Below are 18238 nucleotides of genomic sequence, written 5' to 3'. Positions count from 1 at the left end.
TGGGGTCCAGTGCCATCCTCTCCTTTCTTACTCTGATTCTGTCAACGTTCACAGGGCTCCACCTATGTGGCTGGCTCCGTGCTGAGGACTCCGCTGGAGTTCCAGTGTTTGTTCCTAGAACAGCCCAACAGGAGGTCACATTTTGATGAAAACACAGGCTAAAGAGGATCACAAAGCAGAGGTCTGGGAGCAGGAGACCCTTGATCCACTCATCTCCAGAGTCCTAAACGCAGTTCAAGGAGGTGTCCTTGACACTGTGCCAAGCTCCGTCCCACGTGACCTCACAGAGTCCTTGCTGCAGCGGTTGCAGGTAGATTACTAGTATTAATTAGCTCATTTACTGATGCATGGAAGGGATGCCCAGAGAGGTGAAGTGAATTAATCAAAATCACTCAGGTGTGAAGTGACAGCTTTCCTCCAGTGCTGCCTCCACCCTCAGCCTGTGGTAGTTCCACCGTCCTAAGTCACTGCCTCCTGCTAACTTTGAGCAGCTCCGATGCCACAGCTTCTGTGTGGACAGCCTTGGACTCCCTTCCCCAGGGTTTAGAGATGAGAATGAGGCCTCCACGAAGGGCAGTTGATGGGGAGAGGCGCTCTGGGCTGAGCTGCCCCGCCCGCCAGCCTGGGGCTCAGTGGGGCAGTGCCCAACGAAGCATCCAGGGGGAGGACCCGCTGCCTGCTGCTCGCACGCGGCTGCACGCACAGCTGGAGCGGATCTAAACCCATTCCCTGAGTCAAAGGGAAAGCGCTCCGCCTCGCAGCACGCGGGAGCTGCCTGAGCTTTGGGGAGAGGGCGGGCCAGGGAGCAGAGCTGGCCAGGCTGCCCGTGCCAAGGAAGGAGGGGGCCTGTCGAGGCCGCCAAAGCGGGCTGGGCGGGAGGGGCCAGGCCAGCTGGGGCTGGAGCTCGTGTGACATCACCGGGCGGCCCGCCTCTGTCTGGGGCTGAGGGGAGGCCCGGAGCCTTTCTGGGGCCTGGGGGATCCTCTTGCACTGGTGGGTGGAGAGAAGCGCCTGCAGCCAACCAGGGTCAGGCTGTGCTCACAGTTTCCTCTGGCGGCATGTAAAGGCTCCACAAAGGAGTTGGGAGTTCAAATGAGGCTGCTGCGGACGGCCTGAGGATAGACCCCAAGCCCCGGACCTGCCGAGCGTGGCACTGAGGCAGCGGCTGACGCCACTGTGAGGGAAAGCAGGTTGTGAGCAGCCCCGCAGGATCCCTGGCCAGTCCTGGCCCCAGCCTCTGCCGGAGCCCTCTGTGGAGGCAGAGCCAGTGGAGCCCAGTGAGGCAGGGCTGCTTGGCAGCCACTGGCCTGCAACTCAGGACCCCCTCCAGAGGCCATGGACAGGCTGCCCCGCTGACGGCCAGGGTGAAGCATGTGAGGAGCCGCCCCGGAGCCAAGCAGGAGGGAAGAGGTAAGGGGCCAGCTCTGCGGCCATGAGAGGCAGGGGCGAGAGGCAGCCGCTGGCCCCGTGGCTAGGCTTCCAGAACCCTGACCCTCCAGCTGGGGGTGTGTGCAGCTGGATCTCAGAGGGTCACTCCCTGCTATCACTTGGAGCCAAACAAGGCATGTCCGGGGCAGAACCTGTGGACACTGAGTGGTGTTTGGGGGCACGTGATCATGGGCTGGCATCTTGAGGACTTCATGAGTAAGCCTCACTCTCCTCCTTTGGACAAAGAGCCTTTGGGGTGCCGGCCGGCAGCTCCCAGCATGGCAGGGCAGCTGGGAGTGTGCGTGTGTGTAGGTGTGTGCTTAGAGGGCAGCGGACTGAAGAGCTGCAGAAGGCAGGGGTGGCCCAAGGACTTGGGTAGTCACTTTGAGGCTTTGGATTCCTATGCCCCCAGGTCGGGACAATGTGAGGCAAAGGCAAGCGTTGTGCTGAGGCGCTGGGAGCCCCTGCTCAGAGTTACGGGAGCTGGGCTGCCTCTGCTCACACCCTCCAGCTGGCAAGGAGAGCAGAGGCACCCAGCACGGGAAGGGACGCATCACCCAGGGGCTGCTGCACTGGATGGTACCCCGGGTCTCCAACTGAATGGATGTGGCCAAGATATAGGGAGGATGCGGCTTCCCTGGTACACCGGCAAGGGGACAGCAGGGGCTCCACATACCAAGTCGCCTGAAAGCTCTAAGTATTAGATAACATTTCCAAACAAATTCTTCACTGATCCTTCCCTTCTCCTTCTGTGATGTGTGTGTCATGGGTCAGCTCTTGCCTCTGCTGTAGGATTATGAGAGCTCCCAGAGGCCAGTTAAGTTACTTGGAAAAGGATCTTCTTTCACCCCAGTCTCTGGGGAAAGTTGAGAATGCCACTTCCGAAGCCGGCCAAATGCTCCCCACATGTATTTTTCCAAATGGAGGCAGAGTAGGGTAGTGCTCATGAGCTGGCTTCAAATCCCAGCTCTTCTACCTACTAGCCAATGGCTCTGGCAGAACACGTAGCCTTTCTAAACCTCAGTTTTCTTATCTGAAACGGGGTAATAGTGCCCAGGTGGTAACAATGGCCAGAGAACAACAGCTAACACTTATATTGCACTTACTCTATGTCAGACTCAACTTGCAGAATCCTCAGGACCACCCTATAGCACAGGCATTATTATTTATTCCCATTTTATAGGTGAAGAAACTGAGGTAAAGTAATATGCCCACGGCTACATGGCTAGTAAGTGCCAGGACCAGGACTCGAACCCAGTGGTGTGGCTCCGGAGCCACTCAACCACACCCTACTGCTTTCTAGGAGAAAGACAGGCGCCCATGCCTAGGAAGGCCTTGGCTTAGTGCCTGGTGTGCAGCAAACCCTGAGCAAACCTTGGTCACTGATAGTTACAAACCACAACAATCAGGATTGGCACAGAGGGAAGGGAAGAGCAGAGACCTGAATTTTTTTTTTTTTTTTTTTTTTTTTTTTTTTGAGGTGGAGTCTCATTCTGTCACGCAGGCTGGAGTGCAGTGGCGCGATCTCGGCTCACTGCAAGCTCCGCCTCCTGGGTTCACACCATTCTCCTGCCCCAGCCTCCCGAGTAGCTGGGGCTACGGGTGCCTGCCACCACACCTGACTTATTTATTATTATTATTATCATTTTTGTATTTTTACTAGAGACGGGGTTTCACCATGTTAGCCAGGATGGTCTCAATCTCCTGACCTCGTGATCCATCCACCTCAGCCTCCCACAGTGCTGGGATTACAGGCATGAGCAACTGCACCCGGCCAGAGACCCAAATTCTTTCCCTGTTCTGGCATATCCTGCTAGGGTTTTCAGAAAATCACACAAGACAGAGACAATACTGTGGCTACTACCATTGTCCACACTGGAGGGCTTTGCAGGAGCCTGAGGAGAGAGGGGGTTTTATGTCTGGGGTTTGGGTTTGGGGCCACCTGCAGCGTGCCTGCATCCTAGAAGTCCATACTAAGAAACAGTGCAGACATATTAACAAAAGGATCCAATACCAACTTTACAGGAGGAAGGTCATCCTGCTTCCCACATGGGCACTGCCTGTCTGCCTATTGATTTCCCCACCAGAACCACAGAGGATAAGAAAATGCAGCTACCTTAGTGCTGTGGGAAGCTGCAGAGGAAGAGGCGAGGAATAGCCATCACCAGGTCTGGCACTATGGTGGCCATGTCTGGTGGATCTTACACCAGACAATACTGAAAACATCTTAGCCCAGGAGCGGAGCTTCTGTCCTGCGGCCCCCTGAGGTTCCAGTGCTCTTGGAAGCATTTTGAAAAGGTGACATCAAGTATTTTGCTCTCTAGCACAAGGCCTCTGGGGCTACTGAAGCCACAGGTTTCCCTGCTACAGTCTGGAACCATGGTGGCTCACTGTCTTCTCTGGGTAGCTCAGGCTGAGCAGAGGCTCTGACTGACTTCATGAGCTTGGCAAAAAAAAAAAAAAAAAAAAAATGGGACTACTTACTACTAATGAGGCAGTCTGGGTGGAACAGACAAAAATGTGTAACGCACATGGTCCAGCAGGGGACTACATGTTATTGCTGAAGCTCACGGGCAGAGCAAATAAGCTGTTCCTCCATCTGGCCCTCCATCCCCCAGTGATTTAGGAAGTGCCCACTGGGCTAAGTAAGGCACATACATTATGTCATGTCATCCTCATCACAACACTACATGGTAGGTTCTAGTTTTAGCATTCCATTTTACAGATGGGAAAATTAAGGCTCGAGAGGTTAACTTGCCCAAAGTCACACAGTTACGTGATTATGTGCAACTGGAACCCAGTTCTGTCTAGCTCCAAAGTCCCTGACTTCCTCTCACTTCAGTGCCTCAAGATGCCTCAACTTCTCTTCTCCTCACTGTCACTGGGTCCCTGCCCAGTGTCCTCAGTGGCCACATCTGCTCTGGTTGCTGTTCTATCGAATGCTGAACCAAACCCTCTGAAAACCTTGGGCTTATCAACTTTAGCGCACCCCTTGCTCTTCATGGAAGCCTACCTCTGAGGCAAAATAGGCATGACTGTTACCCTTAGAGATGAGCCTCAGCACACTTATGAGGGTACCTGTGGTAATACGGTCAGGGACAAGAGGAACTGAGCTTCGAAACCAGGTTGGCTGACTTGTTCCACGTGCCTGGGTGCTCTGCGATACTGTCTCACCACATCAGCCCCAGGAAACTCCGTCCCCAGCTCAGTGGGCGCAGAGCCTCACTGGTCCATGTGACTTAGATACTATTGATGTGCTTTCTACATCCGTACTTGGAGGCTCCTTTAGGACTGAAGAATCAGAGCTCAGGTCATCATCTACACTGGGCCACACCTGAGCAATTTCTGAAAAAACATCAGGGAGATGGCAACGGGTAGCTACAATAGAACAAACATAACAGACAGCAGCCCTGCCAAAGCAGGTACATTCAGCATCTGGCCTCTCTGAATCACAGCCCATTTAATCTGGAATGGTCTCAATTGACAGCAGGCAGATGGGGGAGGGGCTCTGCTTCATAGAGCCCACAGCCCAGCAGGACTGGGCAGACGGTAAATAATCACACACACACACACACAACTGTGTGAAAGCTGTAAAGAGGTGGCACAAGGAGCTAAGAGGGTCCTCAAGGTGGGTGGTGTGCCCCAACTTAAAGAAGTGGAAACTGGGGGTTAAGGTGCAGCACCTCTCCCATGGTCTCTCCACTCATGGGCCAAAAAGCGAAGATTGAAACCCAGACCTGTGCTGGTTCCACCCCAGCCTGCTGCCATCCTGGACCACCACACTGTGGCAATCTCAAGAAAGAATCAATTCATTGAATGGCATTTCTTTTTTATGAATTTATATAAAACACCCCAAATAGAAGAGTTATTCAGCCCCAGGCAGCTTGGAGTTTGTGGTGATACACAGGTCATGTCAGAAGCCTCATTCTGGGGGTAGTTTCTATGACAAAGCTGTGTTCTTTCACATGGACTGTACGCCATATGACTGAGTCAGTGTTGGGGGTTAAAACATTATGATGGCCTGTTACATGTACACATCAATCATGAGCCACATTTTGGTCCCAGGAATGTTAAAATGTTGGGTGTGGCAGGAGAATCGCTTGAACCCAGGAGGCGGAGGTTGCAGTGAGCTGAGATCGCGCCACTGCACTCCAGTCTGGTGATAGAGTGAGACTCCATCTCAAAAATAAAAAAAAAAATGTTGGGTGTGGGAAGCCAGGCCTCTCACAACTGAGCTATTGTGTCAGTCCATTCTCTGCTGAAATCAGCCTGTCTGGGGCCAGCAGCCCCAGAGCCTCAGCATCCCACTGCTGCCTAGTTGTCCAGACAGGCAGTACCAAGACCACCAAGGAAAAGCCCAGAATGGACTCTGTTCTTATCTTCAAGAGATGCCTGAGGACCTGCTCAGCTCCAAGAATCCTTAAAGTCCTGCCTGAGGTGGTCCCACTCCTACCTCCATGAGGGAGAGGTTGTGTCTGTCTCAGTTACTGCCGAATCTCTAATACCCACTCAGGGCCAGGCAGGAAAGGTATCTGTGGAATGAATGAATCAATGAAGCAAGCCTCAGACCCAGGCTCTCAAGCAAGCAAGCTTCTCTACCCCAGGGTGCCACACCATTCCCCTCTCTGTTGTCCAGCCAAGGGCTTTTCTGGGGTTAGGTCAGGTGCCCCACAGCCCCCCAAGTTTCCCCATCTGGGCACGTATCTCTTTGCAAAACAAATGCCTAGTCTCTGTCTCACCTACTACCGTGGACCCCTTGAGGGTAAGGACCTCACCCACCTTGTTCCTGTTCTATCTCCAGCCCCTGGCACAGTGGCTGGAAGAGGAGAAATTACTGGGAAATACGTGATATGAATAAGTTCCTGTTTAGTAACCTAGGTGCCATCCTGGATACTGGGTATTCAGAGGAGGAATCTGCCCTGGCCCTGCTTTTTTTTTTTTGAGACGGAGTCTCGCTCTGTCGCCCAGGCCGGATCTCAGCTCACTCCAAACTCCGCCTCCCGGGTTTACGCCATTCTCCTGCCTCAGCCTCCCAAGTAGCTGGGATTACAGGCGCCCGCCACCTCGCCCGGCTAGTTTTTTGTATTTTTTAGTAGAGACGGGGTTTCATCGGGTTAGCCAGGATGGTCTCGATCTCCTGATCTCGTGATCCGCCGGTCTCAGCCTCCCAAAGTGCTGGGATTACAGGCTTGAGCCACCGCGCCCAGCCGGCCCTGCTTTTTTAAAGAAGCTGTAGTCAGGAGGGAGATAACCAGATGAGTACAATCTGAGTCTTGGGTGTTGGGTTGGAAGCAGCCACAGCTGCACTTGTGAGCTGAAGGAGGGAGGGAGGATCTCACTGAATGGATGGCTTCATGGTGAGGTCAATTTAGGAAGACAGGCAGGCATCAGCCAGGACAGTGGGGGAAGGTAGTCGAGGCAGGAAGCACAGCACGTGCAAAGGCAGGGAGGCATGACAACACAGGGTCTGTTTTTAAGCAGGACACTGACACGATCAGATGTGGGTGTCAGAGAGACAGCCCTAGAGCTGCATGCAGCGTAGACTGCAGGGGAGAAAGCACCCAAAGGCAGGGAGGCCAATTAGAATTGTGTGGTTAAGAAACCTGGCCCTGGAGCAGACAAATCTGGTTCTGGGCCCAGCTCCACAACTTCGTAGCACCATGACCCTGGACAAGTGACTTCATCCCTTACCTCTGTTTGCTCATCTGTGAAATGGGGATAGTCATAGCCCCTGCCTCAAAGAGCTACCGGGATCAGTGAGGCAGACACAAAAATTGGTTGTCCCAGTGTTTGAGGAACAAGTCCATCCAAACAGCCAAGGTGGCCCTGGTGCCAACTTCTCAGCCAGACCCAGAAAAGCAGCTCCAGGCAAGGCCTGGATTTCCCAAGAAAGCCACCCTGGGGCAGTGCTGTCCACCCAGCCCTTGACTTCTCCCTCTTGTCTAGGGCTTTCCCAGTTGTAGGGCTCCAGAGCACACTAGGCGCTGCCGGAAACGCAGCAGCCAACTCAGAAGCTGGACTCTGAAATGGCTTCTGCAGACTCTTCCCCGCCTCTGTTCTGTTGGCCGAGGCTCCTGGCACAGAGGGCTCGGTGCACAGACTTTGGGGGAATCTCAAAATGGTTCCCAAATAATGCACTGTGAAAAAGTAACAGCAGTGTCCTTGTCCCCCTGGCAAAGGCAACCAGCTCCCCCACTCCCTAACCACATCCCCCTCTACTCTTATGATCTCATGGTGTGACCACAACCCGCCTCCTCCATGAACTGCTCCTGGAGCCAGCAACTCACCAATGGCAGGAGCACAGGAACCCAAAGCACCAGGCAGATTCAAACCCCCAATGCTACTCCTCCAGGCAAATCTCTTACCCTGCTTCTCTGACTCCTGACTCCCATCACCCATGACCAGGTAGTAGCAATACACAATGGCTGGCTGGATGGGAAGGCTAAATGGGTGGGTGATGGAGGGCTAGATGGATAATAGATAAATGATAATAGATCAATGGTTGTATGAAAGCTGAACTAGAAGGGTTTGGGAATTGGCTCCAGACTCCCCGGGTGCCTTCTGGTAGGGAACGATTCATAGCATCCTCAGCTGGGAGGGGAGGGCAGTTGGAGATCTGGTTATGCCCTCCCTGGCCTCCAGGCTGATGGTGAATCATCCAGGACAAACGATGCACAGTCCTTTCACCAGGTTCTCCAAGGTGAGGGTGTCACGGCTCATCCCAGATACCCATTTTGGGGTCGTAATTACCACTCGCATGATCAAGCAGCTCTTTCCAACATTCAACAAAGCACACCCTTGTGCTGACCTGAAAACTATTTCTACTTAGTCAATAGTGAGTAAGATGCAAGCTGCATCTCAGCCATTAAACAAGCAAGCACCTTTTATTCATACTGGTTGAAGAGACAATCTTGATGCAAGTCAGGGTTTGGACCTAGCAGTTGACAGCTAAATCCCAGTTTTGATATTTACTTCCACGTGACCTTGAACAAGAGACCTAACCTTTCTAGACCTGGGTTTCCTCTACTGCCAAATGCAGACATAATGCCTTTCTCCTAGGTAATGGGACCATATAGTTTGTTGCTCAGTCAGGACAATATTGAGAGTGAAAAGGGGGTGCTATTAATAATTACATAAGACCGCGACCAGCCTGGCCAGTGTGGCAAAACCCCGTCTCTGCTAAAAATACAAAAATTAGCCAAGCACGGTGACAGGCACCTGTAATCCCAGCTGCTCAGGAGGCTGAGGCAGGAGAACTGCTTGAAACTGGGAGGCAGAGGTTGCAGTGAGCCGAGATTGCCCCACTGCACTCCAGCCTGGGTGATGAGAGTGAAACTCCATCTCAATAATAATAATTACGTAAGACAACAGACCTCAACCGGGGCCAACCAGGATGTATGGTCCCCTACTCATAGAGCTATTAAGAGCCAGTGAGATAGAGTGCAGGTGGGCACCCAAGTTCACAACAAACAAATGACAGCCATTATTACAATACTACCGGTCACGTGATCAGCTGGGCCTTTTCCTTCATCTGGATCCTTCCCACATCCTGGATTACCAATTGGTTTGGATACCTCCCTACCAGCACATCATACATTTCAACAGCTTTAGTAGGAACACCTGCTAGCTAATGTTGATGTTTTCATCTGTCTTCTGTCCTGATGATAGGTTCACAAACTTGATTCCTGCTCAGGTCCACCAGACTCACTCAAGCACAGCTCAGGCTTCTAGCTTCCCAGAACCCTGACTTCAGGGGCCAGCTGGCAGTTCCAGATTCCCTGACTGTCTTGGCAGAGGCCTGCTTCTCCAGCCTCCTGCAGTGCTGGGATGCCTCTTCTGGCGGGGACCCATAATTGGCCTTCATCTGTGATCACAGACCAATGGGCAGTGCTGACGGGAGGGCGGGCGGTAAGGGGCTGGTTCTGTAAGTCCTCCAGGCAGGACTACAACCTGGACTGATGATGAAACAACTCCTGAGATCCGGATTTAATTTGGAGGCTTCTCCGGGATTTGCAGGCCTAAGGATGGCAAGAGCACTCCTGTCGTCCTCCTGCCTAGAGGGTCAGAGAACAATCTCTTTTGGGTTTCCTGTCACTTTGGCACTTTGGTTTCTCTTTATTTATAGTACGGTATCTTTGGGGGTTATTCTGGGGTCTGTTAGTGGCTCTGCTACTTAGTAATTTGTGATTTGGGCAAATGACTCACGATCCTCAAATCTCAAGAGTTTCCTCAACTGCAAATAGGGATAAACGTCAGCTTTGCTGTTAGCCTTAAAAGCATCTTTGTGGGCATTAGAAAACTGCTGCAATATAAATATAAAAAACATAAAGACTATGAATGTGAGTTGTGCCCCCTTAAGTTGCACACTGCACAAGTGGGGCCACCATGCATGGCGGCCCTCAAATAACAGGCCGCCTGCAGGGCTGTTGGGAGGATTAAGTGAGATAATGTATATAAAGTGCTTGAGCCATAGTGACAAGTAGTTGTTGTTATTCTTTTTATTACTGGAACTTTTCTCATTTCTAACCTTTGGGGTGAACTCAAAAGAGGATCCCAGGCCAGCAGCTTCTGCTACAGGGCAGAATACACAGCTCCATCTTATGAAAATGACAGCTCTTCGGCCAGGCATGGTGGCTCACGCCTGTAATCCCAGCACTTTGGGAGGTCGAGGTGGGCAGATCACAGGGTCAGGAGATCGAGACCATCCTGGCTAACACGGTGAAACCCCATCTCTACTAAAAATACAAAACAATTAGCCGGGCGTGCTGGTGGGTGCCTATAGTCCCAGCTACCTGAGAGGCTGAGGCAGGAGAATCCCTTGAATCCGGGAGGCGGAGCTTGCAGTGAGCTGAAATCGCACCACTGCACTCCAGCCTGGGCGACAGAGCAAGACTCGTTTCAAAAAAAAAAAAAAAAATGACAGCTGTTCCCACAAAGCGGCTCCTTGCTTGGGCTGTAGCACCACAGTGGTGAGAGGGATGTGGACACATGATGTGTGGCCCCACCACATCAGGCCAAGCGGCGACACTCAGAGGCAGCCCACCGGAGACTGGGTGGGACCCAAGGCCTGGAGAGGCTGCCTCCCCGTGTGCAAAGGCTGTCACGTGGCACAGTCACACCAGCCTCACTTGTGGGGAAGGAAAACCCGTGCGTGATGGAAACTCCTCACAATACAATGTGGAAAAGCAATTTTAAGAATCGTTTTTATTTTAATTCTGAAGCCAAGGAAAACAGTTGGATTTGCTTTTCTTTGTTGGACACAGGAAAAAAGTGAGGAGCATCATTTTGATGGAGTTGAGTTCTTCTCCAGTCCTAAGATGGCTGGAATGCCGGGGTTGGGGCGGGGGGTGTTTTTTCCCTTGAGATGCAATTAGTTGAATAAATATCAAGAGAGCAAAAGTAAACAAACTTATTACTGCCCATTAAGAACCGCCAAACTGGCAAAAAACTGCTGGGGGGAAGGGAGGAATTGGGGTTGGAGTCTTAGACTCCAAGGAAAATAAATGACTCTGAGGCTCAAAGAGAAGCCCAAAGAGCATGGCCCTTGGTATCAGGCTGACCCAGGTCCTAGGCTCAGGCAGCTTTGGCTGTTATCTGCTGTGTTCTTGGGCAAGTCACCAAGCCTGTCCGGGTTGCAATGTCTCCGTTGATAAAACCGGGGTGAGTAACAACCCACTGGATTACCTGGGACAAAGTATGTCAGGCGCCCAGCACAGTGCCCTGTTCCCTCCCTTCATTCCTGTAATCCAATCAGTTCCGAGTCACCCCACTAAGCTCAGGCCCCACAGAGGTATAACAGGACTCAGAATCAACACAGTTTCAAGAGGTCCCACTGCTAGCAATGTGACCTCAAGTCAGCTACCCCCACACCTTTCTGAGCTTCAGTTTCCTTAGCCTAGAAATGGGCATAACACTAATAAGTCACTCTGAGTGTTGGAATGATTAAATGAGAGAATGTGGATGTGAAGGGCCTGGAAGCCCTAAAGCCCTGTGCAAGGCTTAGTCGAGGAGATGGTGTGAGTGCTTGGCACGCTGCCTAGCCTATGCTCAGCATCCTTACTGTTGCTGGTTTTGCTTCAGCTTTGTTGTTCCTGCTATCGTAATGCTAACACATTATTCCAATCTCCTGCTTCCGATGTGCTTCCATGCTGCTCACCTAGTGTGCAAGGTGGGTTGGATCACCCCATTTCACAGAAGAAACTCGGCCTTTTAGGTCCCAAGTGCAATGGCAAGAACTCTGCCAGGGAGCCGTGAGAGCCCATGTTTGGGAGAGGATAGAACTCAACCATAAATAGTGTAACCCTCTCAAATCTGGAGGTCCAGGAAGGTTTGGAAACCAGCCTTGCCTTGCAGCCAGGTTGCCTCCTGGGCCTCTGGCAGTTTCTTGGCCACAGTGGAGCCCCACGCCCACATGGGCACAGAGAGGTGTTTGTCACCCACTGCCTCAGGTAAGCAGCCTGAAGAAGGCGGTGGCCCTGCAGACGTGCCCTAGCCCAGGGTCGGGGGCGGCTCCTCCCCATTGTTCTGGGGTGGGTGTGGCCACTAGCACAGGGGCAGCCAAAGCACTGTTGGAAACCAGGCAAACACTTCCAAACTCAGCTGGGTTTCCACTGACGTCACTGCAGCCCCACCTCCTAGCAGAGCCCAAACCAGAAGCTCCCGCACACCTTTCTCTGCCTGGCCTCAGAGAGGCCTGAGCAGGCCATAGGAATCACGCTTGGGCTTTGTCATTTAAGTGGAAAACAGCTCAGCAGGGCCCCAGAGAGCACAGGGTCTCTTGTAACTGCTCACTGGCTGGTACAAGGTGGAGCCCAGACGCAGGGTCCTCATTGGAGAAGCCCCCAAAGGGGTTCAGGGAGGACAAAATCTGTAAGTCCTGTGTCATACTTGTTATTTTAGCATAGATTAATGTGAAATCAGAAAGTAGTGATGCTAATATTCAGATTAAATACATGTCTGTGTCATCGTTCAGAGTTAGCGGGTTCGAATCCATCAGACCAGGGTTGTTGAGCCCTGGTTCTGCCACCTTCTAGCTTTCTGATTTCGGGCAAGTCACTCAGCCTCATTGAGTCTCAGTTTCCTCATCTATAAAATGTAAACAGCAACAGTATCTACCTTAAAAGGAGATTATAAGAATATGGGAGAGTGGAAAACACTTGCAAAATGTTTAGTACAGGGTCAGGTATATAGTGGACCTCGGTCAATGGATGTTATTAACAAATACATACGTAGGCCCTCCTCTGCACAGCTCTGACCTCCTCAGGCAGTCACTTGTCCATGGGATCCCCGCCCCAGTCTATCCCTCTTTCCAGCACTCCCAGCTGCTCAGCATCTGTTGGCAGGCATGTCTTGTCATTCCATCAACAAATATTTATTGAGCTCCTATGTGTTTCAGGCCACATGGTAGGCCCTGCACATGGGGCGGTGACCAACACAAACACCCCCTACCCTCATGGAGTTTGCATTCAAGGGAATGGGGCAGGGAGACAGCCTGTATCTGATGGTGATAAGGACCCTGCAGGGGGAATGTGGTGAGGTCACAATCTTCAATCAGCAGGGATGGTCTAACTGAGAAGGTGATATTTCAGCAAAGACTGAAAGAGGTGAGGGAACAATGAAGAACGGGGCTGGGGCCAGCAAGTATAAAGGCCCTGAGTCCCAAGTGTGCTTAGAGCACTCAAGGGACAACCAAAAGGCCAACCAAGTGGCTGGAGGAGATGATTGAAGGGGAGAGGGGTCACAGACAAGACCAGGGAGGAAGTGGGGGCCAAATCATAGAGTGCCTTGGAGACCCACTAGCTTTTCCTCCAAGATGGTGAGCCACTGGGGGTTTTGAATAGAGGAGTGACCCCGTTTGACTTTTTAAAAAGGACCACTTTGGCTACCAAGTTGAGGACAGAAGGTAGGATGAACAAGGCCGGGGCAGGGAAGCTAGTAGGAAATTACTGCAAGAGTCCAGGTGAATGGCACAGGTGGGTTGCACCAGGTTGGTGGCAGGGAGGTGGGGAGACACAGGACTCTGAGAATATTTCTGGCATTGTAATTTGGCGGTGAATTAGATGTGGGGTATGAAAGAAAGAAAGGCGTCTAGGATGACTTCAAGGCTTTTGGCCAGAGCAACTAGAGTGGACATTTACTAACACAGGAAAAACTGGGATGAACAGGTTGGGTTGGAGATAGGGGGAAAAACGAGTTCATTTCTGGATGAGTTGAGATACCTAGCAGATAGTCAAGTGGAAATGTCGAAGCAGCAGCTGTATGTATGAGTCTAGAGTCCAGGGGAGAGTTCCAGAAATAAACACGAAGTAATCAGTACTTGAGGGTGATCACCAACCTGACCTCTGGATGAGATCACTAAGGTAAAGAAAATTCTGAGGACTGAGTTTTAGGTCCCCCGCAACAGTAAGAGAAAGGACAGGAATATGAGGATGGATGAACCAGCACAGGCTCTGAGGAGGAACAGCCAGCAAGACAGGAGGCAGGGTGGCATTCAGGAAAGAAGGTCAAGAAGGGAGCCCAACTGTATTCCACAGTGTGAGAGGGAAAATATTAATGAGGATCAAGAACTAGCCCTTCCGGCCAGGCGCGGTGGCTCAAGCCTGTAATCCCAGCACTTTGGGAGGCCGAGACGGGTGGATCATGAGGTCAGGAGATCGAGCCCATCCTGGCTAACACGGTGAAACCCCGTCTCTACTAAAAAATACAAAAAACTAGCCGGGCGAGGTGGCGGGTGCCTGTAGTCCCAGCTACTCGGGAGGCTGAGGCAGGAGAATGGTGTAAACCCGGGAGGCGGAGCTTGCAGTGAGCTGAGATCCGGCCACTGCACTCCAGCCCGGGCGACAGAGCGAGACTCCGTCTCAAAAAAAAAAAAAAAAAAAAGAACTAGCCCTTCCATCTGGCAAACAGAGGCCACTGGTGATCCTGTTTAGAGCAACCTAGAATGAAGGGGAGGAGGCAAAGCCTGATGAGGGTGGGCTCAAGAGAGACCAGAAAGAGAGGAACTTTCTGGAAATGGTGAGTGCAGGCAACTCTTTGGAGGCTTTGCTGAAAAGGGGAGCAGAGAAATGCGACAACAGCTGCAGAAGGGATATGAGGTCAAGAGAGGGTTTTCTTCAAGTTGAGAAAAATAACAGTACGATTGTAGGAAAACCACGATGATGTTGGGGAGATGGTGAGGACTGCTGGAGCAAGGCCCTCGAGTGGGCAAGGGGAGGGATCTAGCACATGTCCTCCCCTCCCTCTTGGCCCATTTAACTCCTACTCATTCCTCAAGGGTCAGTGTAAAGGGCACTTTCTCAGGGAAGCATTCCTGACCCTCCGATTAGGTCAATTCCCTGTAATACCCCTTTACAGCATGTGATAGTTGTGCTTTCCGGCATTTGGGAACGGCATAATGACATGAAAGCCCCATGAGGGCAGGGGCTGGCTCCATCCTGTTGGTAGCTGTATCCCTAGCCGCCAGCATGCTGGCCAGCACATCACAGGTGTTCAGTGAACATCTGGCGAAGGGAGGAATGGTCCAAGAACAGAAGTGAAGCAAAACTAGAGACGCATTCTGTGTTCTGCTCTCTTCTAACTGAATCACGTCGCAGTGGTCAGGACTCTGCTGTCACTGGCTATTACAAATATTTGGATTCAGAAGAACTTGATTGTTTGTTCCTGTTTTGGCTCTGTAGCTTAGCTAACACAGTGACCAGAGCCACGTAACTGGACACATCCTTCCACTGACATTGTCCACTAATACCTGAATGTATTCCATAACATGTCAAACGATTCATTCATTTATCAAATATTTGCCCAAAGTGCAACATCCTGGGAATACAGGGTTGAATCAGACACAGGACGTGCCCTCATGGAGTTAGAATCCAACAGAGAAGATCAAACAGAACTGCTATTCAGCACTGCTGTGATAGGTATTACAAGGGGAAAGTTCAGGGGGTGTGAAAGTATAGAATAGGTAGACTTAGCAGTCTGAGAAGCCTAAGGTAGCAGAGGAGGGAGATCAGAAAACCCTTCCTCTGCCTCCCCTTCCCAGCTTGAAGCTGCTTGGATACGGTTCTCAGGCTCTAGGCCAGTAGTTCAGCAAGGCGGCTGCGGGCGTTGGAGCTGGCTCTGGAAGTAGCAGGGCCAAGGCCTCCTGCCTTTAGATGCTCTGAGACCCTCCCTCTTCCCTTCTACCTCTGCTGGAGCCTGCCTGTCTCCTCTTGCTTCCAGAATGGCTGCCTGTTCTCTGACTTCAAGAGAATATAACCCAGCATCCTGAAGCTGAGTTTTTGGAAAGCTCTGCCTGCCTGGCAAGAAGGCTGGGATCACTGACAGCACAGGGCACTGACAGTGGTGGGACCGTCACTGATTCTCCCCTCTGTTTACTTTCAGGCTTTCATAGATTCTATTCACAAAGAATAACCACCATTTTGCAAGGACCATGAGGCCACTGTGCGTGACATGCTGGTGGCTCGGACTGCTGGCTGCCATGGGAGCTGCTGCAGGCCAGGAGGATGGTTTTGAGGGCACTGAGGAGGGCTCGCCAAGAGAGTTCATTTACCTAAACAGGTACAAGCGGGCGGGCGAGTCCCAGGACAAGTGCACCTACACCTTCATTGTGCCCCAGCAGCGGGTCACAGGTGCCATCTGCGTCAACTCCAAGGAGCCTGAGGTGCTTCTGGAGAACCGAGTGCATAAGCAGGAGCTAGAGCTGCTCAACAATGAGCTGCTCAAGCAGAAGCGGCAGATAGAGACGCTGCAGCAGCTGGTGGAGGTGGACGGCGGCATTGTGAGCGAGGTGAAGCTGCTGCGCAAGGAGAGCCGCAACATGAACTCGCGGGTCACGCAGCTCTACATGCAGCTCCTGCATGAGATCATCCGCAAGCGGGACAATGCGTTGGAGCTCTCCCAGCTGGAGAACAGGATCCTGAACCAGACAGCCGACATGCTGCAGCTGGCCAGCAAGTACAAGGACCTGGAGCACAAGTACCAGCACCTGGCCACACTAGCCCACAACCAATCGGAGATCATCGCACAGCTTGAGGAGCACTGCCAGAGGGTGCCCGCAGCCAGGCCCGTCCCCCAGCCACCTCCCGCTGCCCCGCCCCGGGTCTACCAGCCACCCACCTACAACCGCATCATCAACCAGATCTCTACCAACGAGATCCAGAGTGACCAGAACCTGAAGGTGCTGCCACCCCCTCTGCCCACTATGCCCACTCTCACCAGCCTCCCATCCTCCACAGACAAGCCATCGGGTAAGTCCTTCTGGGATCGTGTTCCATGTGGGTCTCAGAGCCAGGCACCAGGCTTCCCTTGGCTGTGACCACAAATGGGGGAAAAGCCACGGCCTGTTGAAGCCAGGCCAAAGACGTGCACAATCCCCCAGCAATCCCTTGGCCCGAGCTGCTGGAGCCAGTGGGGTGAGGGGGGGACCACATTCCTTAGATGGATCCTCAAAGGCATTACCAAGAAATGGAGTTTCAGAACAGGGCAAACATTCTCTGGTTTCCGGCAGGAAAGAACCCAAGGCCTGTAGTTTTCTAGGCTCTGCATGCGATCCCGTGTGTTGGCAGATAGAAGAGAAGGTCTCTCCTGCAGCTCATGCACTGTGCCTGGCACAGGGCTGGCCTTCTGTAAATGCTCACCAAATAAACAATGGGCCATAAGAAAAGAAAGTATTACCCACGTTAAGAATATGATAAATGCATTGTAGGGGCTGGGCATGGGAAGGAGTCCTTCCTAAAGCCCACACACTTCCTAGAGTCTGCTGCTGTCTAGAATTTTCAATGATGCTTCCATATGCTCTTACATACACATTTCATCTTAAAATACAGCCATTCTCAAAATACCGTTATGGGGGAGGAATGGGGTTGCTGGCAGGTTTTAAAGCTTACCCAAGATACTGGCACTGGACATTTCCATGTATGTTACATAATTAACTCCTGGAGCTCCTTACGGACAGGATGAGTAACTTGCTAATAGGCTTAGGGTGTTCAGGCTAGATTTGCATTCAGGTCTTTTCACTTTAAATATCTGGCTGACTCCTCTACGCTCTAGGACTCTAGGAATCCTCATTTCTGGAAGAAGCAGGCCAGAGGCTTCCCTCTCAGAATGTCAGCACACATCCAGTCCTCTGAAGCTCAGCGCCTTGTTCATCCGGAACACCTGAGCCTTCCCAGTGGGCTGCCACATGAGCACTATATTCATCTCTGCAAAAATGAACCATGTATCTGCTCTAAGTCAGTGCTTTCGGTCCCACTTCATTGTATAAGCAGGGAGAGATTTTTACTGAAAATATCCTGCTTTACACTTCTTTCACACTTTTAAAAATAACCTCCAGTACTGGGAATAGCAGCTTCTTGCTAATTCCAAAGAGGGGCTGAACCTGACTGCAGGAGGGTGGCCAGGGCAGAGGACAAGGGCAGCATTGTTTTCGGATGGGGCAGGGGAGGTGAGTTAAATGCAAGGTGAACATCCACTCCAGCACCTAAAAGGAAAGACCTGGCCTGGCTGCAGGGTTGAGGGCAGGCGCTTTGGAGGAGACTGGCCTGGATTCAAATCCAGATTCCTCCACTGATTAGCTCTGGGACATTAGGCAAGTCACTTTGTCCTTCTGAGGCTCGGCTTCCTCATCTGTTAATTGAGGATAGATTAAAATAGTGCCTGTCACTTTAGGAAATGATATACTGCAAAAAAACATGTTTAGCACAATGTTGGGTCCACAGTAAACTACAAGTCTCCTTTGATCTAGGTCTTTTCATCTTAAAACAAGGAGACTGAAATAAACAGTCAGTCCCTTTTTTAGCTCTGGCGTTCCATCTGT

General features: G+C 51.7%; 2 protein-coding genes across 29 annotated transcripts in view; one reads left to right on the top strand and one right to left on the bottom strand.

Moving 5' to 3' along the window:
- RALGPS1 (Ral GEF with PH domain and SH3 binding motif 1) overlaps positions 1 to 18238 on the bottom strand; it is a 309103-nt gene that overhangs the window by 100900 nt on the left and 189965 nt on the right. The gene's annotated exons all lie outside the window — the stretch shown is intronic.
- The window catches only part of ANGPTL2 (angiopoietin like 2), a 35904-nt gene continuing 18605 nt past the window's right edge, over positions 940 to 18238 (top strand). The window contains exons 1-2 of one of the 4 annotated variants that reach the window (XM_003911934.5): positions 940 to 1410; positions 15805 to 16670. In XM_003911934.5, the coding sequence (XP_003911983.1) occupies positions 15854 to 16670 (817 nt within the window). In that variant the 5' untranslated portion in view covers positions 940 to 1410; positions 15805 to 15853. Of the gene's footprint in view, positions 1411 to 12288; positions 13244 to 13308; positions 13401 to 15804; positions 16671 to 18238 lie in introns of those variants that run through there. The other 3 variants (XM_009189147.4, XM_017950017.3, XM_009189148.4) reach the window with 3 other exon arrangements.

Source organism: Papio anubis, chromosome 13 (assembly GCF_008728515.1).
Source record: "Papio anubis isolate 15944 chromosome 13, Panubis1.0, whole genome shotgun sequence".
Taxonomy (NCBI): domain Eukaryota; kingdom Metazoa; phylum Chordata; class Mammalia; order Primates; family Cercopithecidae; genus Papio; species Papio anubis.
This window is presented reverse-complemented; position numbering and strand designations above follow the sequence as displayed.